This window comes from Esox lucius, chromosome 12, assembly GCF_011004845.1.
Source record: "Esox lucius isolate fEsoLuc1 chromosome 12, fEsoLuc1.pri, whole genome shotgun sequence".
Taxonomy (NCBI): Eukaryota; Metazoa; Chordata; class Actinopteri; order Esociformes; family Esocidae; genus Esox; species Esox lucius.
In genome coordinates this window covers 3,877,805-3,893,897 of record NC_047580.1, presented here as the reverse complement: position 1 = coordinate 3,893,897, position 16,093 = coordinate 3,877,805, and the positions used below count along the sequence as shown (strand labels likewise).

At 41.8% G+C, this 16,093-nt stretch overlaps 1 protein-coding gene across 11 annotated transcripts in view; it reads left to right on the top strand.

Annotated features, from left to right (window-relative positions):
• The window catches only part of LOC105029953 (cyclin-dependent kinase 17-like), a 64,664-nt gene that overhangs the window by 36,437 nt on the left and 12,134 nt on the right, over positions 1–16,093 (top strand). For all 11 annotated transcript variants that reach the window (XR_829541.4, XM_010903549.5, XM_013136575.4 and 8 more), the window contains 8 exons: positions 9,868–9,924; positions 10,132–10,246; positions 10,414–10,508; positions 10,739–10,801; positions 10,902–11,025; positions 11,123–11,243; positions 15,528–15,625; positions 15,886–15,991. Coding sequence is in view for 10 of the 11 variants with exons in the window: in XM_010903549.5 (XP_010901851.2) it covers positions 9,868–9,924; positions 10,132–10,246; positions 10,414–10,508; positions 10,739–10,801; positions 10,902–11,025; positions 11,123–11,243; positions 15,528–15,625; positions 15,886–15,991 (779 nt within the window). In the remaining variant the exon portion in view is untranslated. The remainder of the gene's footprint in view (positions 1–9,867; positions 9,925–10,131; positions 10,247–10,413; positions 10,509–10,738; positions 10,802–10,901; positions 11,026–11,122; positions 11,244–15,527; positions 15,626–15,885; positions 15,992–16,093) is intronic.

The following is a 16,093-nucleotide window of genomic DNA, read 5'->3' as shown; positions in this document are numbered from 1 at the left end:
CTTTCATTAGCGTCTGTACCCCTCGGACGTTTCCACTCATTACAGCCACACCATCATAAGTCTGAGTGATCAGCTTTTCTTCCAAAAACTCTCTGTCACTGTATTTTCAGTTAGCACGTATCGCAACACAACCACCATTTGTGATTTACAGGAGACATCAGTTGTCTCATCTGCCTGTTTGGCAATAAATTATGTCTCGTCCACTTACCTGGCTATCTCCTCCCTGTACACTTCATACATACAGTCTAACAGTTCATTTTGTACAGTGCTAGATGTCCCTTTGAAGATGGGCTGAGCGTCATAGTGCCTCTGAAGTCTCTAATCGCACTTACACACAGTCTCGAAAATGCATCTGAATATTCCAGGATTCAGGGAGTCCACAGACTCGTCGTGCCCCCGCAGTGCGGTTTCACATTTTCCACACAGTTTAATACATGTTATGATCCGACTGAAAATTTACTTGTTTTCCTCCACCTGTTTGTTATGCTGCTCAATGGAGCGCCTGTATGCACTGTCAACTTGGGCTGCGACATTTACCCTTCCAAGTAAGCCCACTTTCACAGCATTGTCCAGATGACTTCCGATGCTCTCATGTTTTGCAATCCTCTCAAAAAGATGTTTCAAATCTTTGTAACCCGTCCTCGACCAAGTATCGTCTCCACCAAATAGAAGACATGGAAAACAGAAGAGTGCGTTCTTTTGTATGCTAACCGTTAGCCACTTTTTCTTCAAAAACCACTCCACGTTTAACCCGCGGTTACTTTTACCAACAGTTTGAGTAATGACAATATCCCATGGCTGATGGGCACCAAGTCGCTTTACTTCAAGTTTCCTCCAAATTAAGGGTTTCAAACCGGTCCTCGAGTATGAAATCCACTATTAATTTCCCACTATTCATTTACGGGCGTTTGTGAAGCTAACAAGCTTGCTAAGACCATCTACCCTCCTCGCTCTTCTTGCCGACTAATGTTGGTGCCAGACAGACAGACAGCCAATCAGGTCTGAAATACGAAACTACGGTGTAGTGGGGCTACCAGCTGTCAGCCCCACTTGGCATAAAATGTGTTTGATCTACATTGATCACACTAACATTAACATTACAATTTTCACACGTGCAATGTGCATTGCATTGTGAGAGAGGATCTAGTCCCACATTCACGATTAGCCTATGGCCTACTACTGCAAACTCGAATCGGCAGAACGCAGTCTGAAGCAGCAATGCAGGGACCAATGAACATGAAATTAATGACATGCAAATGATATGCAATTTAGGAAGATGCTATATTCATGGGTAATAAATTATATAATAAAAATAAAAACAACATAGTTTCTTTTGACAACAGGTGGGGCTGTGCCCCACCTGCCCCTAATGACCACTCGCCCCTGGGGGTCTAGTGGCGTCCATGCCTCGGCGGGATGGCGCTGTTTTAGTGGCATGCAGAGGACCAACAGTATTTGGCTATAATGTTTTGGCTCATCAGTGTATACAGGTATGCAGATTACATTTCCATCTATATATTATATGTAACTATATTGATAAAGAGGGATGACCAATGGTTTTGGATGCAGCATGATGCAGCTGTTCAGTTGACAGTTTGGTTGTGGCTCCACATGCTGAGTTTGGTCTTATTAGTTTGTATGGGACAAATGGACGATTACTGAAGGAAAGAAACTGTTCCGGTGATTGGATTTTTTTATTATGATTGACATGCCCACTTGCCAACCGCCTGCTGGTGGAGAGTCTTTGAAACAGTGGGTGACCGTGGTGGGAGGGATCAGTAATGATCTTTAACCGTACAATTTTGTGAGTTATGTAGGACCTTGATGAAGCAGCCGATTATCCTATCTGAGACAATCACACTCTCTTCCATTCCTCTGTCTTTACCTCGTTTCCCTCTGTTTTGTAGTTGTGGTTTTTGTCTCTCTCTCCCTTTCACTATCTGTCTCTCTCTTGCTTTTTCATTCCTCCTTTTTCTCCTTCCTTTCTGGTGTTTTTTGACTTAGTGCAGGCCTCTCCCTCTTCGTTTGAAGTGATTTAATGACACTGCTTTTCCTGCGGTAACCTCTGAGAGATGAAAGTAGGACGAAAGAGGGAAGCCTTTGAAGGGAGGGTGGGTCGGCGGAAGGGAGGGACGGCAGCAGCATTTTCATGGTAGCAAAGTGTGTGGGGAGAGGTCAAGGTGTTTCAGTGCTCTAAATGAGTGGCAGGAGTGAGGGCACAGGCGCTCACATTCGTGCGATGTGATATAACAGATATCTATAATTCAGCAGTGGTGTCAGTCTACTCTTCTATGCATCTCCCAGCTGGGGTTACACTGGAAAACCTTAGAGATCTCTGGAAGAGCAAACATGGCTGAGAGATAAGGAGAGGCTGGAAAGACAAGTATTTGATACACTGCCGATTTTGCAGGTTTTCCTACTTACAAAGCATGTAGAGGTCTGTAATTTTTATCATAGGTACACTTCAACTGTGAGAGACGGAATCTAAAACAAAAATACAGAAAATCAGATTGTGTATGATTTTTAAGTAATACATTTACATTTTATTGCATGACATAAGTATTTGATCACCTACCAACCAGTAAGAATTCTGGCTCTCACAGACCTGTTCATTTTTCTTTAAGAAGCCCTCCTGCTCTCCACTCATTACCTGTATTAACTGCACCTGTTTGAACTCGTTACCTGTATAAAAGACACCTGTCCACACACTCAATCAAACAGACTCCAACCTCTCCACAATGGCCAAGACCAGAGAGCTGTGTAACGACATCAGGGATAAAATTGTAGACCTGCACAAGGCTGGGATGGGCTACAGGACAGGACAATAGGCAAGCAGCTTGGCACTCTTGGCGCAATTATTAGAAAATGGAAGAAGTTCAAGATGACGGTCAATCTCCCTCGGTCTGGGGCTCCATGCAAGATCTCACCTCGTGGGGCATCAATGATCATGAGGAAGGTGAGGGATCAGCCCAGAACTACACGGCAGGACCTGGTCAATGTCCTGAAGAGAGCTGGGACCACAGTCTCAAAGAAAACCATTAGTAACACACTACGCTGTCATGGATTCAAATCCTGCAGCGCATGCAAGGTCCCCCTGCTCAAGCCAGTGCATGTCCAGGCCCGTCTGAAGTTTGCCAATGACCATCTGGATGATCCAGAGGAGGAATGGAAGAAGGTCATGTGGTCTGATGAGACAAAAATAGAGCTTTTTGGTCTAAACTCCACTCGCCGTGTTTGGAGGAAGAATAAGGATGAGTACAACTCCAAGAACACCATCCCAACCGTGAAGCATGGAGGTGGAATTCTTTGGGGATGCTTTTCTGCAAAGGGGACAGGACGACTGCACCGTATTGAGGGGAGGATGGATGGGGCCATGTATCGCGAGATCTTGGCCAACAACCTCCTTCCCTCAGTAAGAGCATTGAAGATGGGTCGTGGCTGGTGCTTCCAGCATGACAACGATCCGAAACACACAGCCAGGGCAACTAAGGAGTGGCTCCATAAGAAGCATCTCATGGTCCTGGAGTGGCCTAGCCAGTCTCCAGACCTGAACCCAATAGAAAATCTTTGGAGGAAGCTGAAAGTCCGTTTTGCCCAGCGACAGCCTTGACCAGGCTGCAGTGTGTGCAAACCTGATGAAGAACTACAGGAAACGTATGATCTCTGTAATTGCAAACAAAGGTTTCTGTACTTACAAGTTACAAGGTCCCAGGTGTGAATGGGGAGCAGGTGTGTTAAATTTGGTGTTATCGCTCTCACACTCCCTCATACTGGTCACTGGAAGTTCAACATGGCACCTCATGGTAAAGAACTCTCTGAGATTCTGTATAAAAGAATTGTTGCTCTACATAAAGATGGCCTAGGCTATAAGAAGATTGCCAAGACCTTGGAAATGAGTTGCAGCACTGTGGCCAAGACAATGCAGCGGTTTAACAGGACAGGTTCCACTCAGAACAGGCCTTGCCATGGTCAACCAAAGAAGTTGCAGAGGTTGAAGGGGTGGGGGGTCAGCCTGTCAGTGCTCAGACCATACACGCACACTGCATCAGATTGGTCTGCATGGCTATCGTCCCAGTAGGAAGCCTCTTCTAAAGATGATGCACAAGAAAGCCCGCAAACAGTTTGCTGAAGACAAGCTGACATGGATTTCTGGACCAAGATAAACTTATTTGGTTCAGATGGTGTCAAGCGTGTGTGGCTGCAACCAGGTGAGGAGTACAAAGACAAGTGTGTCTTGCCTACAATCAAGCATAGTGGTGGGAGTGTCATGGTCTGGGGCTGCATGAGTGGTGCCGGCACTGGGGAGCTACAGTTCATTGAGGGATCCATGAATGCCAACATGTACTGTGACATACTGAAGCAGAGCATGATCGCCTCCCAGCAACTTCGCCCAGCCATTGAAGAGGAGTGGACCAACATTCCACAGGCCACAATCAACAACCTGATCAACTCTATGCGAAGGAGATGTGTTGCACTGCATGAGGCAAATGTTGGTCATACCAGATACTGACTGGTTTTCGGACCCCCCCCGGACCCCCCCAATACAGTGAAACTGCTCATTTTAGAGTGGCCTTTTATTGTGGCCAGCCTAAGGCACACCTGTGCCCTAATCATGCTGTCTGATCAGCATCTTGATATGCCACACCTGTGAGGTGGATGGATTAACTCGGCAAAGGAGAAGTGCTCACTAACACAGATTTAGACAGATTTGTGAACAATATTTGAGAGAAATAGGCCTTTTGTGTACATAGAGAAAGTCTTAGATCTTTGAGTTCAGCTCATGATAAATGGGGGCAAAAACAAAAGTGTTGTGTTTATAATTTTGTTCAGTGTGTGAGCTGTATGTGTCATTCACTCCTTCATGTCATTCTTTGTCAAGTGGCCTATTTCGAGACTAGTAACTTTCCAAAGCCTTTTTGTCAGTGCAAGTGCCTAATTTCAAAAATTAACAGTCACAAAACCGTGAAGAACCATCGGTTTCCAGTTGGCACAGTCTAGAAACACTAACTGTGTCAGCCTGAACGTTTGGGATTAGTTAATCTGATAAATCTATAAGGAAATATTGGTGTTGTATGGGCTGATATCCATATCGTGTGTATTTTCCCATCACAGAAAAAGGCTTTTCTACTGTCAGTTGTCAAATGTATAATATTTGAAATACCGACAAACAGTCCCAGACTTAAACTGGACTACAGGTGACAGCAAAGGCACCTCGGTATGTAAGGTACCTCAGTACAAATGTTAAAATGGACAACATCCTGCCACAACTGTAGTCAATGTGTAACTGAAACACAGACAGTCATAAATTATTCTGTCATCTAGATGGACCTTTGACCTTTAACCCTCATGCACCCTGGCTATCGTTCTTCTCTTATAGCCGTCACCCAATCTTCATCAATTATTAATGGTTTTATCCAATAAGGTTCAACGTTGGCATGTGTTGACAAACTCATGGAGGAAAGAAGGAGATTGGTGGGATGAAACATGGTGAGAAGTGACAGAGAGTGCCCTTGTTTTTAGTTGCTGGGCTCTGACAGGTGTCACCAATTGTTTGGAAACATGAGTCTTGTCATGACAACCCACATGATTACACAACACTGGACCACGTCCTACATTTTGGTTGTGGACTGAACGTCAAGCTGTGAACAAACACAGAAACCTGGCAACTTACAAATCACTTACTTTGGTTACAAATCATTCGGTTCAAGCAAGTTTGCTCATCGCAGATGCGTGTAATCCAAATACCCAATTAGTGTGAGGTGTTAAGGTTCCGTCATTTTCCCCATTGGCTGGGTGATTGATGATGTCATAAAAAATGGATTGAGTCGTCTGCTTTTCAGGGTCACGCCTTCTGTGAGCTCCCATTGGCAGTTTTACAGGAAGAGTGTGCCCGTAAAATGGCCCGTAGATTGGTTGATTGATTGTAACACGGTCAAGTGGCCACGTGTTCATGAAATGTCCCTTCACCCCATTCTTTCTGTTCCCTTTGTCAGTCATTCCCTTTCTGTGTCCCCCGCTTCTCAGTCAGTTTCCCCCTAATCTGATTTTCCATCTCTGTTGGTCAACCCCCTGTTGCTTGCTTGCAATCAGTTGCTTCACACACACTCATCTCTCCCTTCAACACACACATACTGACGTTTGTTTTCTTGTTGTTTCATTCTGTTCCCTGAAACTACGTTTGACCTAAATCGGCAAGCAGAGAGCAAGTGAAGCGTTGGAATGGAATGAACCCATTAGCCGGGACATATATTAGTCAGGAGTAACACTGGCTTATAGGTAGCATCCTCTGCTATATTTCTCGTTTGATTTTAAGTTGAAGAATGAACAACGTTAGTGGGATTTGCTAGCAACAACATTGAGTCAGCAACAGCCAATCCTTTGGCAAATGTCAATTCCGAAAAAGCTTACCTATACTGTGTTTGACCTGTACAACCGTGGTACTTCTGGCCCACCCTGCAATTCAGCTTTTTATTATATGACTTAACTCATTACATGACCATATACATAATTTATACACCTATAACGACATGATCAGTTTCATTAATTTCCCAAAATATCATCTAGACCATTTTTTTTCAACCCTGCTCTTGGAGGCACACCACCCTGGGTGTTTTAGATCTCTCCTTGCCCCAACACACCTGCTGTAGCTTATCAAGGATGTGATAACAAGATGATCATGTGAATCAGGTGTGATAGATCAAGGAGAGATCTAAAACATGCAGGGCGGGGTGCCTCCAGGAGCAGGGTTGAGAAACACTGGTCTAGACTGTAGATACTCCATCATACAGTGGACTCAGTTACTTGTGGAAATGGCTTTGTAACCCCTCCCAGACACATTGCCAACAATAATCTTTCTTCTGAGCTCCTCAGACAGGTCTTTGGATCTTGGCATGATTTATTACCCCAGACCTATATGGTTAAGACCAAACCAGACCACGTTTCTAATCTTTATGAAGGCTCTAATATTTTTCAAATTATCTACACTTGTTTTGGTGCACCTGATTTCTAATTTTTTCTGCATTTAGGAAATGTAATTTCTGTCCATTTTAATATAATTAATGGTTTTAATGTGTAATTCTTTGTGGGATTTGTTCAATTGGATAACATTTATCAATTCATCTCTATCAAATACACACTATTCTACACACACTAATGGTACATCTACTTTGCTTAGACAGAACTATTATTTTGAGGAAATATGTGAGTAAGAGTGTTGATGGAGAGAAATATAAAGAACGACCGGGAGGTCAAACATACATCCTCCACAGTGACAGCCGTGCTTAAATTACCCAAAAGCCTGCAGATTTATTTTCCTGCATTGAATTCACTTGGGGGGGGGGTATATTATTGTTGCCCGTGTGTGTGTGTGTCTGTGTGTTTGCGTGTGTGTGTGTGAGTGGCAGTCTGTCACACCAACTCCCCCAACATGAGCAGCGCTGCTCTTCAACAAAGCTGAGGGACAGTGGCAGCCGCTGTCACTGACACAAACAGGGGAGCGGAGTGTGTGTGTTAGTGGGTGTTTCCATCTGAATGTATCCCCTCAGTGTACCATGTGTCAAGTCAAGCCAGTACCACGTGACCCAGTGTATTACATATTGGCAAACAACCCCCCACCCCGCTCCCCCAATTTTGACATTTTCTAATTTAAGCTGGATTTAAACAAATCCTTAGGCACAACGAAGTATGGGACTTTGATATTCATCTGTTTGAGTTTAATGTTAGAGAATTTCTGTATGGATCTATGTCACCACGCACACACAAAACAGCGTTTGCATGTAAGTGTGTCAACGTTGGTCCGAAGCGATCCCCTCGTTGCGCTGGTTTTTGGGCATGCCTTTAAAGAGATCACATGCCTCATTAGTTAACTTGGTCACTGGATACCCTTCCCCAATACATACATGCACATTCACATTATGACGCAAGGGGACATTGGTCACATTATCATTGCTCTGGGTCGGAGAATGATGGAGGAAACCATGGAATAGAGGGGGACAGAAATGGTGGAATGACTGAGCGAGATTAGGAAAGATAGAAGAGCGTAGAGAAAATAGCAGACAGATAAGACATCAAATTAGGAATTCTTATAAAATGATGTGAAAAATCAAGATGTAATTACCATTCTCCAAATTCAGATTCAGCCCTAAGTGTCTAAATAAATGTATGTATGTTTATTTTCTGTGCATAATTGTCTATACATGTGTGCTTGAGTATTTTATCTCTATGATTTTAATTTAATAGGGTAGGATAGAGTTGCGCACTGATACTGATCAGTTTTGCATAGTGACGAGGGGGTTAGCTGTTCATAAATCAGTTTGGGATTCCGTGCATAATGCCAAATGTGAGACCTGGGGAAGAGTAAGCCGTTCCTAGACCTGTGTCTCCAGGCAACCTTTCTCTGAAGCATTTGAATAATAACATCTGAGTTCCAGCTCAACGGCTGGAATTGGCAGCTGGTTACTGCCATTCTGTCATGTGATCTGTTTAGCTTGTAATCTACTGGCCCCTTGTGGTGAAACCTTTTTAGTGTGTCTTATTTTGCTGAAGAATTTACCAATGCTGATAAGTGACATCACCAAGAACACTTAAAGAGAGAGCGGGAAGGGTAAATGTAGTGGAAGGATACGTTTAATCACAAACACAGTGTTTTTTATAGTTAGTGAGTATGTGTTTTTGAGAGAAAGAGGGACACATATTAGTTGTCTTTAAATCCATTGTCTTTGGATAAATGTGTGTAACTGTGTGGGTTGTATCTGTGTGTGTATCTGGGTCTGTTTTGTTTATCGGTGTGTGTTGTATCTGTGTGTGTTGTATCTGTGTGTGTTGTATCTGTGTGTGTATCTGTGTCTGTGATCCACATTTATATATACTTGTGGGGGACCAGATGTTCCCAAAAGATAAGAAAAAGTTAGTAAACCAGAAAAATCGGTCTCCACCAGCAAGAGTGGAAGTTTGGGTGTGCATTTTGGGATTTTCACAATTTTCTTTCTAATATAATAATGGGTGGGTCTTGACCCCTTAAGGTATATGGTTTTATGGCCAGTCCCTAATAGAGAAAAGGCCATTTTCTGCGGGGTTAGGTTTAGGAAAAAATATACAATTGGACATAGTGATAGAATTGGTATAGCTTTCAGGTTTAGTAAGTGCAAGTTTAACTGATATGGCTAAGTTCAGTCTAGGCATAAAAGTTGCATTTATTTAAAGGTTGAGTAGTTCATTGTAAGGGTCCCCATAAAGATAGGAATATAAGTGTGTGTGTGTGTGTGTGTTTAGAGCATAGAATCAGGTTATTGTGTCCTAGCTGTCTCACTGTCTCAGGAACAGCTGTGGAGATGCCTGCTGGGCTCAGATATGCACATGAAGCACTGGAGCAAACCAACAAGTATAGAGCTAATGCTCCCACACACACACACACACACACACACACACATACATACATACATACATACATACATACATACATACATACATATATATATGTATACACATATATATATATATATATATATATATATATATATATATATATATACACACATATATATACGTATATACACACACACTTGTAGTGGCTCAGATCTATGCAGTACCAGGGCATGTTGTTAGAGATGAGAGTACTGTACTTTTCAGCCAAAAGTTGTATATTTAATATCTCTCCATTTTGTTCTCCAAATAGATGTATTTGCAACTTCTTTTCAATGCCTTCTTAACTAAATACAGTCATTTTTAGCAGCTTTACAACTTGAACCTAAATATATTCAGATTTTCCATGTTTTGTATTCATAGGGCTCAGTCAGCTAAACCTTAAACAACATTAAATAAATAATAATTCACGCTCAGCGTTCATTCAACCATTTTCTCTCCCCACAGTCTGAAATCGGCTTTGGCAAGTTGGAGACATACATCAAACTAGACAAACTGGGGGAGGTAAGATTGCAGGTTGCACTTTTATACAGAAAAGCACACATTGTTGCAAGACCATGTCTAAAGCCTAAGTAATCATCATAAGTATTGCAAATATTTTCCCATCAACTGACCTGTTGATGGGAAAATACGTTTAAAACCCTTATTTTTTTCCTTCTCTCATTCTCTCAATGTCTATCTCTCTCTCTTTTGCTCCCACTCTCTTTTCAGGGCACGTACGCCACAGTGTTTAAGGGGCGGAGCAAGCTGACAGATAACCTGGTGGCTCTGAAAGAGATCCGATTGGAGCATGAGGAGGGCGCGCCCTGTACTGCCATCAGAGAAGGTACCTCCCTGTTCTACCAATTCTAGTATAAAAATTATTTAAAGATGGACAATTATAAACAATAATTTAAAAAAGACAAATTAGAGGGCTGTACAGTGTAAACATGGATACTACTGTGGCCGGGCATTTGAACCCTAGTATCGACAGTGGTCCTCCCTCTGTTCCAGTGTCTCTCCTGAAAGACCTGAAGCACGCTAACATTGTAACTCTACATGACATCATCCACACTGACAAGTGCCTCACACTGGTGTTCGAGTACCTGGTATGTTAATGTCTCTGTGTTTGTTTGTGTGCTTCCTTTTTAATTTTTACTATCCCGTTAAAGGCAGAGCAGTGGTGTAGTGGTAATAAAAGAGATAGCGTTAGTGGATTAAAGTAGGATTTGAATGGGAGTATTGTTTGGAGTCCCCACAAGGACTGTAAAAGGCAAAGTATTTGTATTGTCTTTCACTGTCCCATTTTACTCACTTTGTCTCCCTCTATTCTCTCCAGGAGAAAGACCTGAAACAGTACATGGATGACTGTGGCAGTATCATGAGTGTCCACAATGTGAAGGTCAGTGTGCCATCATACTACATTTTCAACGCTATGGACCAATCCCATACAGTTGCTTTGAACCTCTTAACCCTGCCCCCCCATCTAACTCTTGTTTCAGATCTTTCTGTTCCAGTTGTTGCGAGGGCTAGCATACTGCCACAGGAGAAAAGTCCTACACAGAGACCTCAAACCACAGAATTTGCTCATCAACGATAAGGGTGAACTCAAACTGGCTGACTTTGGTATGGGACACATGTGCACAAACACACACAGAATGGACTTGCGGTCCATAATCAGTTGATAAGTCTTGCATTTGACCATTATGTGTTTTTGACCCAGGTCTGGCCCGGGCCAAGTCTGTCCCCACAAAAACCTACTCCAACGAGGTGGTGACTCTATGGTACCGCCCCCCTGATGTCCTGCTGGGATCCACAGAGTATTCCACACCCATCGACATGTGGTCAGTACAGGCGCACACACACACACAGTTTATCTATACATGTTCAAGTATAAACATCATACACAGACACCAAAGGCACTTACATTGTTTTAACACAGTCATTTTTATAAATGTTTGTTTTAACAAGGAAAGGCTCATTGAGATGTGACATTTATTTTTCAAGACTGTCCTTGTCATGATAGGCAGCAGCAAGTCATTAGATAATAATTATAAAAAGATACTCTAATAATCAATAAAAAAATCACAATATTAATAGTAATAAACATTATTCACCATCATAAAAACATCAAGGAATCTACATCAAAGTCATTCATCAATTATTTGAAAACACTAGGGTACAAGTTCTTTCAATTTAAAACTATTTTGTACAGTAAGGAGTTCCAAGCTGATTGGGCAGAATACATTAAAGCACTTATTTCAAATTCTGTTTGGGCATTCGGGATTGTTAGAATAAAGAAAATAATAAAAAATTAAAAAATAATAAAAAATTAAAACATTTGAAGGTACCACAAATGCACATATACAGTGGGGAGAACAAGTAATTGATACACTGACGATTTTGCAGGTTTTCCTACTTACAAAGCATGTAGAGGTCTGTCATTTTTATCATAGGTACACTTCAACTGTGAGACACGCAATCTAAAACAAAAATCCAGAAAATCAGAGTGTATGATTTTTAAATAATTGATTTGCATTTTATTGCATGACATAAGTATTTGATTACCTACCAACCAGTAAGAATTCCGGCTCTCACAGACCTCTAGTTTTTCTTTAAGAAGCCCTTCTGTTCTCCACTCATTACCTGTATTAACTGCACATGTTTGAACTCGTTACCTGTATAAAAGACACCTGTCCAAACACTCAATCAAACAGACACCAAGCTCTCCACAATGGCCAAGACCAGAGAGCTGTGTAAGGACATCAGGGATAAAATTGTAGACCTGCACAGGGCTAGGATGGGCTACAGTACAATAGGCAAGCAGCTTGATGAGAAGGCAACAACTGTTGGCACAATTATTCGAAAATGGAAGAAGTCAAGATGATGGTCAATCTCCCTCGGTCTGGGGCTCCATGCAAGATCTCACCTCGTGGGGCATCAATGATCATGAGGAAGGTGAGGGATCAGCCCAGAACTACACGGCAGGACCTGGTCAATGTCCTGAAGAGAGCTGGGACCACAGTCTCAAAGAAAACCATTAGTAACACACTACGCTGTCATGGATTCAAATCCTGCAGCGCATGCAAGGTCCCCCTGCTCAAGCCAGTGCATGTCCAGGCCCGTCTGAAGTTTGCCAATGACCATCTGGATGATCCAGAGGAGGAATGGAAGAAGGTCATGTGGTCTGATGAGACAAAAATAGAGCTTTTTGGTCTAAACTCCACTCGCCGTGTTTGGAGGAAGAAGAAGGATGAGTACAACTCCAAGAACACCATCCCAACCGTGAAGCATGGAGGTGGAATTCTTTGGGGATGCTTTTCTGCAAAGGGGACAGGACGACTGCACCGTATTGAGGGGAGGATGGATGGGGCCATGTATCGCGAGATCTTGGCCAACAACCTCCTTCCCTCAGTATGAGCATTGAAGATGGATCGTGGCTGGGTCTTCCAGCATGACAACGACCCAAAACACACAGCCAGGGCAACTAAGGAGTGGCTCTGTAAGAAGCATCTCAAGGTCCTGGAGTGGCCTAGCCAGTCATCATACCTGAACCCAATAGAACATCTTTGGAGGGAGCTGAAAGTCCGTATTGCCCAGCGACAGCCCTGAAAACTGAAGGATCTGGAGATGGTCTGTATGGAGGAGTGAGCCAAAATCCCTGCTGCAGTGTGTGCAAACCTGGTCAAGAACTACAGGAAACCTATGATCTCTGTAATTGCAAACAAAGGTTTCTGTATCAAATATTAATTTCTGCTTTTCTGAGGTATCAAATACTTATGTCATGCAATAAAATGCAAATTAATTACTTAAAAATCATACAACATGATTTTCAGGATTTTTGTTTTAGATTCGGTCACTCACAGTTGATTTGTACCTATGATAAAAATTGCAGACTTCTACTTGTTCTCCCCACAGTAAGAAGGTAGCATAAAAGTAGCTGATAAAAGCCTCCCTTTATCTTCAAAAGAAAAACAAGCCTTATTCCTAAAATAAAATCCCAACTTTCAATAAAGTTTTTTTGCAAGCTGTTGAATATGCACTTAAAAAGAAAATGAAAATCTAACATAGGGAATCTCATCATCTGTGGTACATAATATCATTAAAAGATTCAGAAAATCTGGAGAAATCTCTGTATGCAAGGTACAAAGCTGACAACCATTGTATGTAAACACAGTACGTCGCAGCATCCACAAATGCAAGTTAAAACTCTACCATGCTAAGAGGAAAACACATATAAACAAGATTCAGAAATGTACTGAAGTGGGAAACTGTCCTATAGTCTGATGATTAAAATTTGGAATCATGGATGTTGCATATTCCCGGGCTAAAGAGGAGAGGAACCATCTGTCTTCTTATCAGCGCACAGTTCAGAAGCCAGCCTGCATCATGGTATAGGGGTGCATTAGTGCACATGCGATGGGTGACTTGCACATCTGTGTAGGCACCATTAATGTTGAACACTATATACATGTTTTGGAGCAACATATGCTGCCATCCAGTCAACGTCTTTTTCAGGGACGGCCTTGATTATTTCAGCAAGACAATGCCAAACCACATTCTGCACGTTTTATAACAGCATGGCTCTGTAGTAAAATAATCCAGATGCCTGCAGTCCAGACCTGTCACCCATTGAAAACATTTGGTGCATTATGAAACAAACAATATGAAAAAGGACACCCTGAAATTTTTAGCAGCTGAAATCCTATATCAAGCAAGAATGGGAATACATTTCACTTTCAAAACGAGTAATCGGTCTCCTCAGTACCCAAATGCTTACAAAGTGTGTTTTAATGAAGAGGATATACAACAACATTATAAACATTTGATATGTTGTCTTTGTACTATTTTCAATTAAATATAGATATAAATGAATTGCACATCATTGCATTCTTTTTTTATTAGCATTTTACACAGTGTCCCAACATGGAAACGTGGTTGTACATGCAAGGTTTAGAGGTCTGTTTCTTGCCTTAGAGAACACCATAAGTTGGGTTTGTCTACATTGAGCACAAGCATCAATTTACACAAGTGAGTTGATCAGCATTAACTTGCAAAATCAGTTTGCAAGTTCTGAAAGGCTTTTGCAAAAGTCAGGGTACAACAAATAAATAACAGTGTCATCTGCATAAGAGGGAAGTTGGGCATTTATTTATTTTTATTTATTTATTGATTATTTATATAAATAGTGAATAAGAGGGGACCAAGTACCGAGCCTTGGGGCAAATCATTCAAGACAGACAATTTATCAGATGCAATACCATTGAGTGCATTGAGATCTTTCAGACAGATAGTTAGCAAACCATACAACAGCATGCTCAGAAAAACCTATGCTTCACAATCTGCTTCAGTCAATGCACAATGTAAAATTCTTTCTCCTGTAAATGTTTGATCCCTCCTATTGCCTTGACATCTAGACACGTATATTTGTGGCTCCAAACGTATGAACTTTTGTCTTCTGCAGAGCATCAAGAGAGAACCAAGGATAAGATCATTTTGATCAGTAAATAGATATAAATATAAAAGTGCTGAAAACATACTGACGCACTTTAAAAAATATATGATGTGGAATTAGCTACAGCAGAGGAGAAACATTAATAGAGTTTAGTCCAGTTACTACCAGCTTTCTCTTTCTTTCCTGCTTTGTCTCAGTTTAATGCACTTTCAGTGCCATGGGCTTAAATGTGTATACTTTACTGAGATATAACTTAGTTACTTACAGTACCCAAATGCATACTCACGCACAGACAAATGCTCCATCTCTGGGCTCCCTCAGGGAGATGATGTACTTTCTAACATTAAGATGTGACATGACTACTTCCTCAACTACCATTCTGGTAGGCTTTAAGTTTGCTACAACGAGTGGAAAAACCTCTCTCTCTCTCCATCTCTTTTTCTCACTCTCAGTTTACATCTATTGTCTTCATTTGTGTGGCGGTGTGGTATGTTGGCCATATACCACAAACCCCTGAAAACCCTTGTTAATGTACTGGTTACCTATACAGTTAGAACCGTAAAAATATTTTTTCAGTCATACTTATGACATACAAACTCATACATAAATACATATAGCCAGTCACCACCCAGTTTATAATATGATAAACATCTTTCTTTCTCACTCTCTGTAGGGGAGTAGGTTGTATCTTTTATGAGATGATCACAGGCAGGCCTCTGTTCCCTGGCTCCACAGTGGAGGATGAACTCCACTTGATATTCCGCATCTTAGGTAAGACACTTCACAGGCAATGGGGACACACCACAGGTGGCTGGTGGATTCTTAATTGTGGAGGATGGGCTCATAGTAATGGCTGGATTGGAAGGCATAGAATGTTATGAAACACAATACACTGTTTTCATGTTTGATACCATTCCAATCCAGCTGACTTGCCCAATTAAAATGCCTCCAGCCATCTGTGGTATACACGACTGTTAGGAGTGTGTACACCCAAAATAACAGTATGTCTTGTCTGTCTGTCTGTCTGTCAGGCACTCCAACAGAGATGACCTGGCCTGGGATCACAACCAGTGAGGAGTTTAAGACTTACAAGTTCCCACGCTACCACGCTGAGCCCCTAGTCAACCATGCACCCAGGTATCTGTGTGTGTGTGTGTAAATCTCATGTTTTTAGGGCTGTCAAATTCATATTCAAATGATATTTCAATATATTAATATAATTTTTCAAACGCAAAAAGC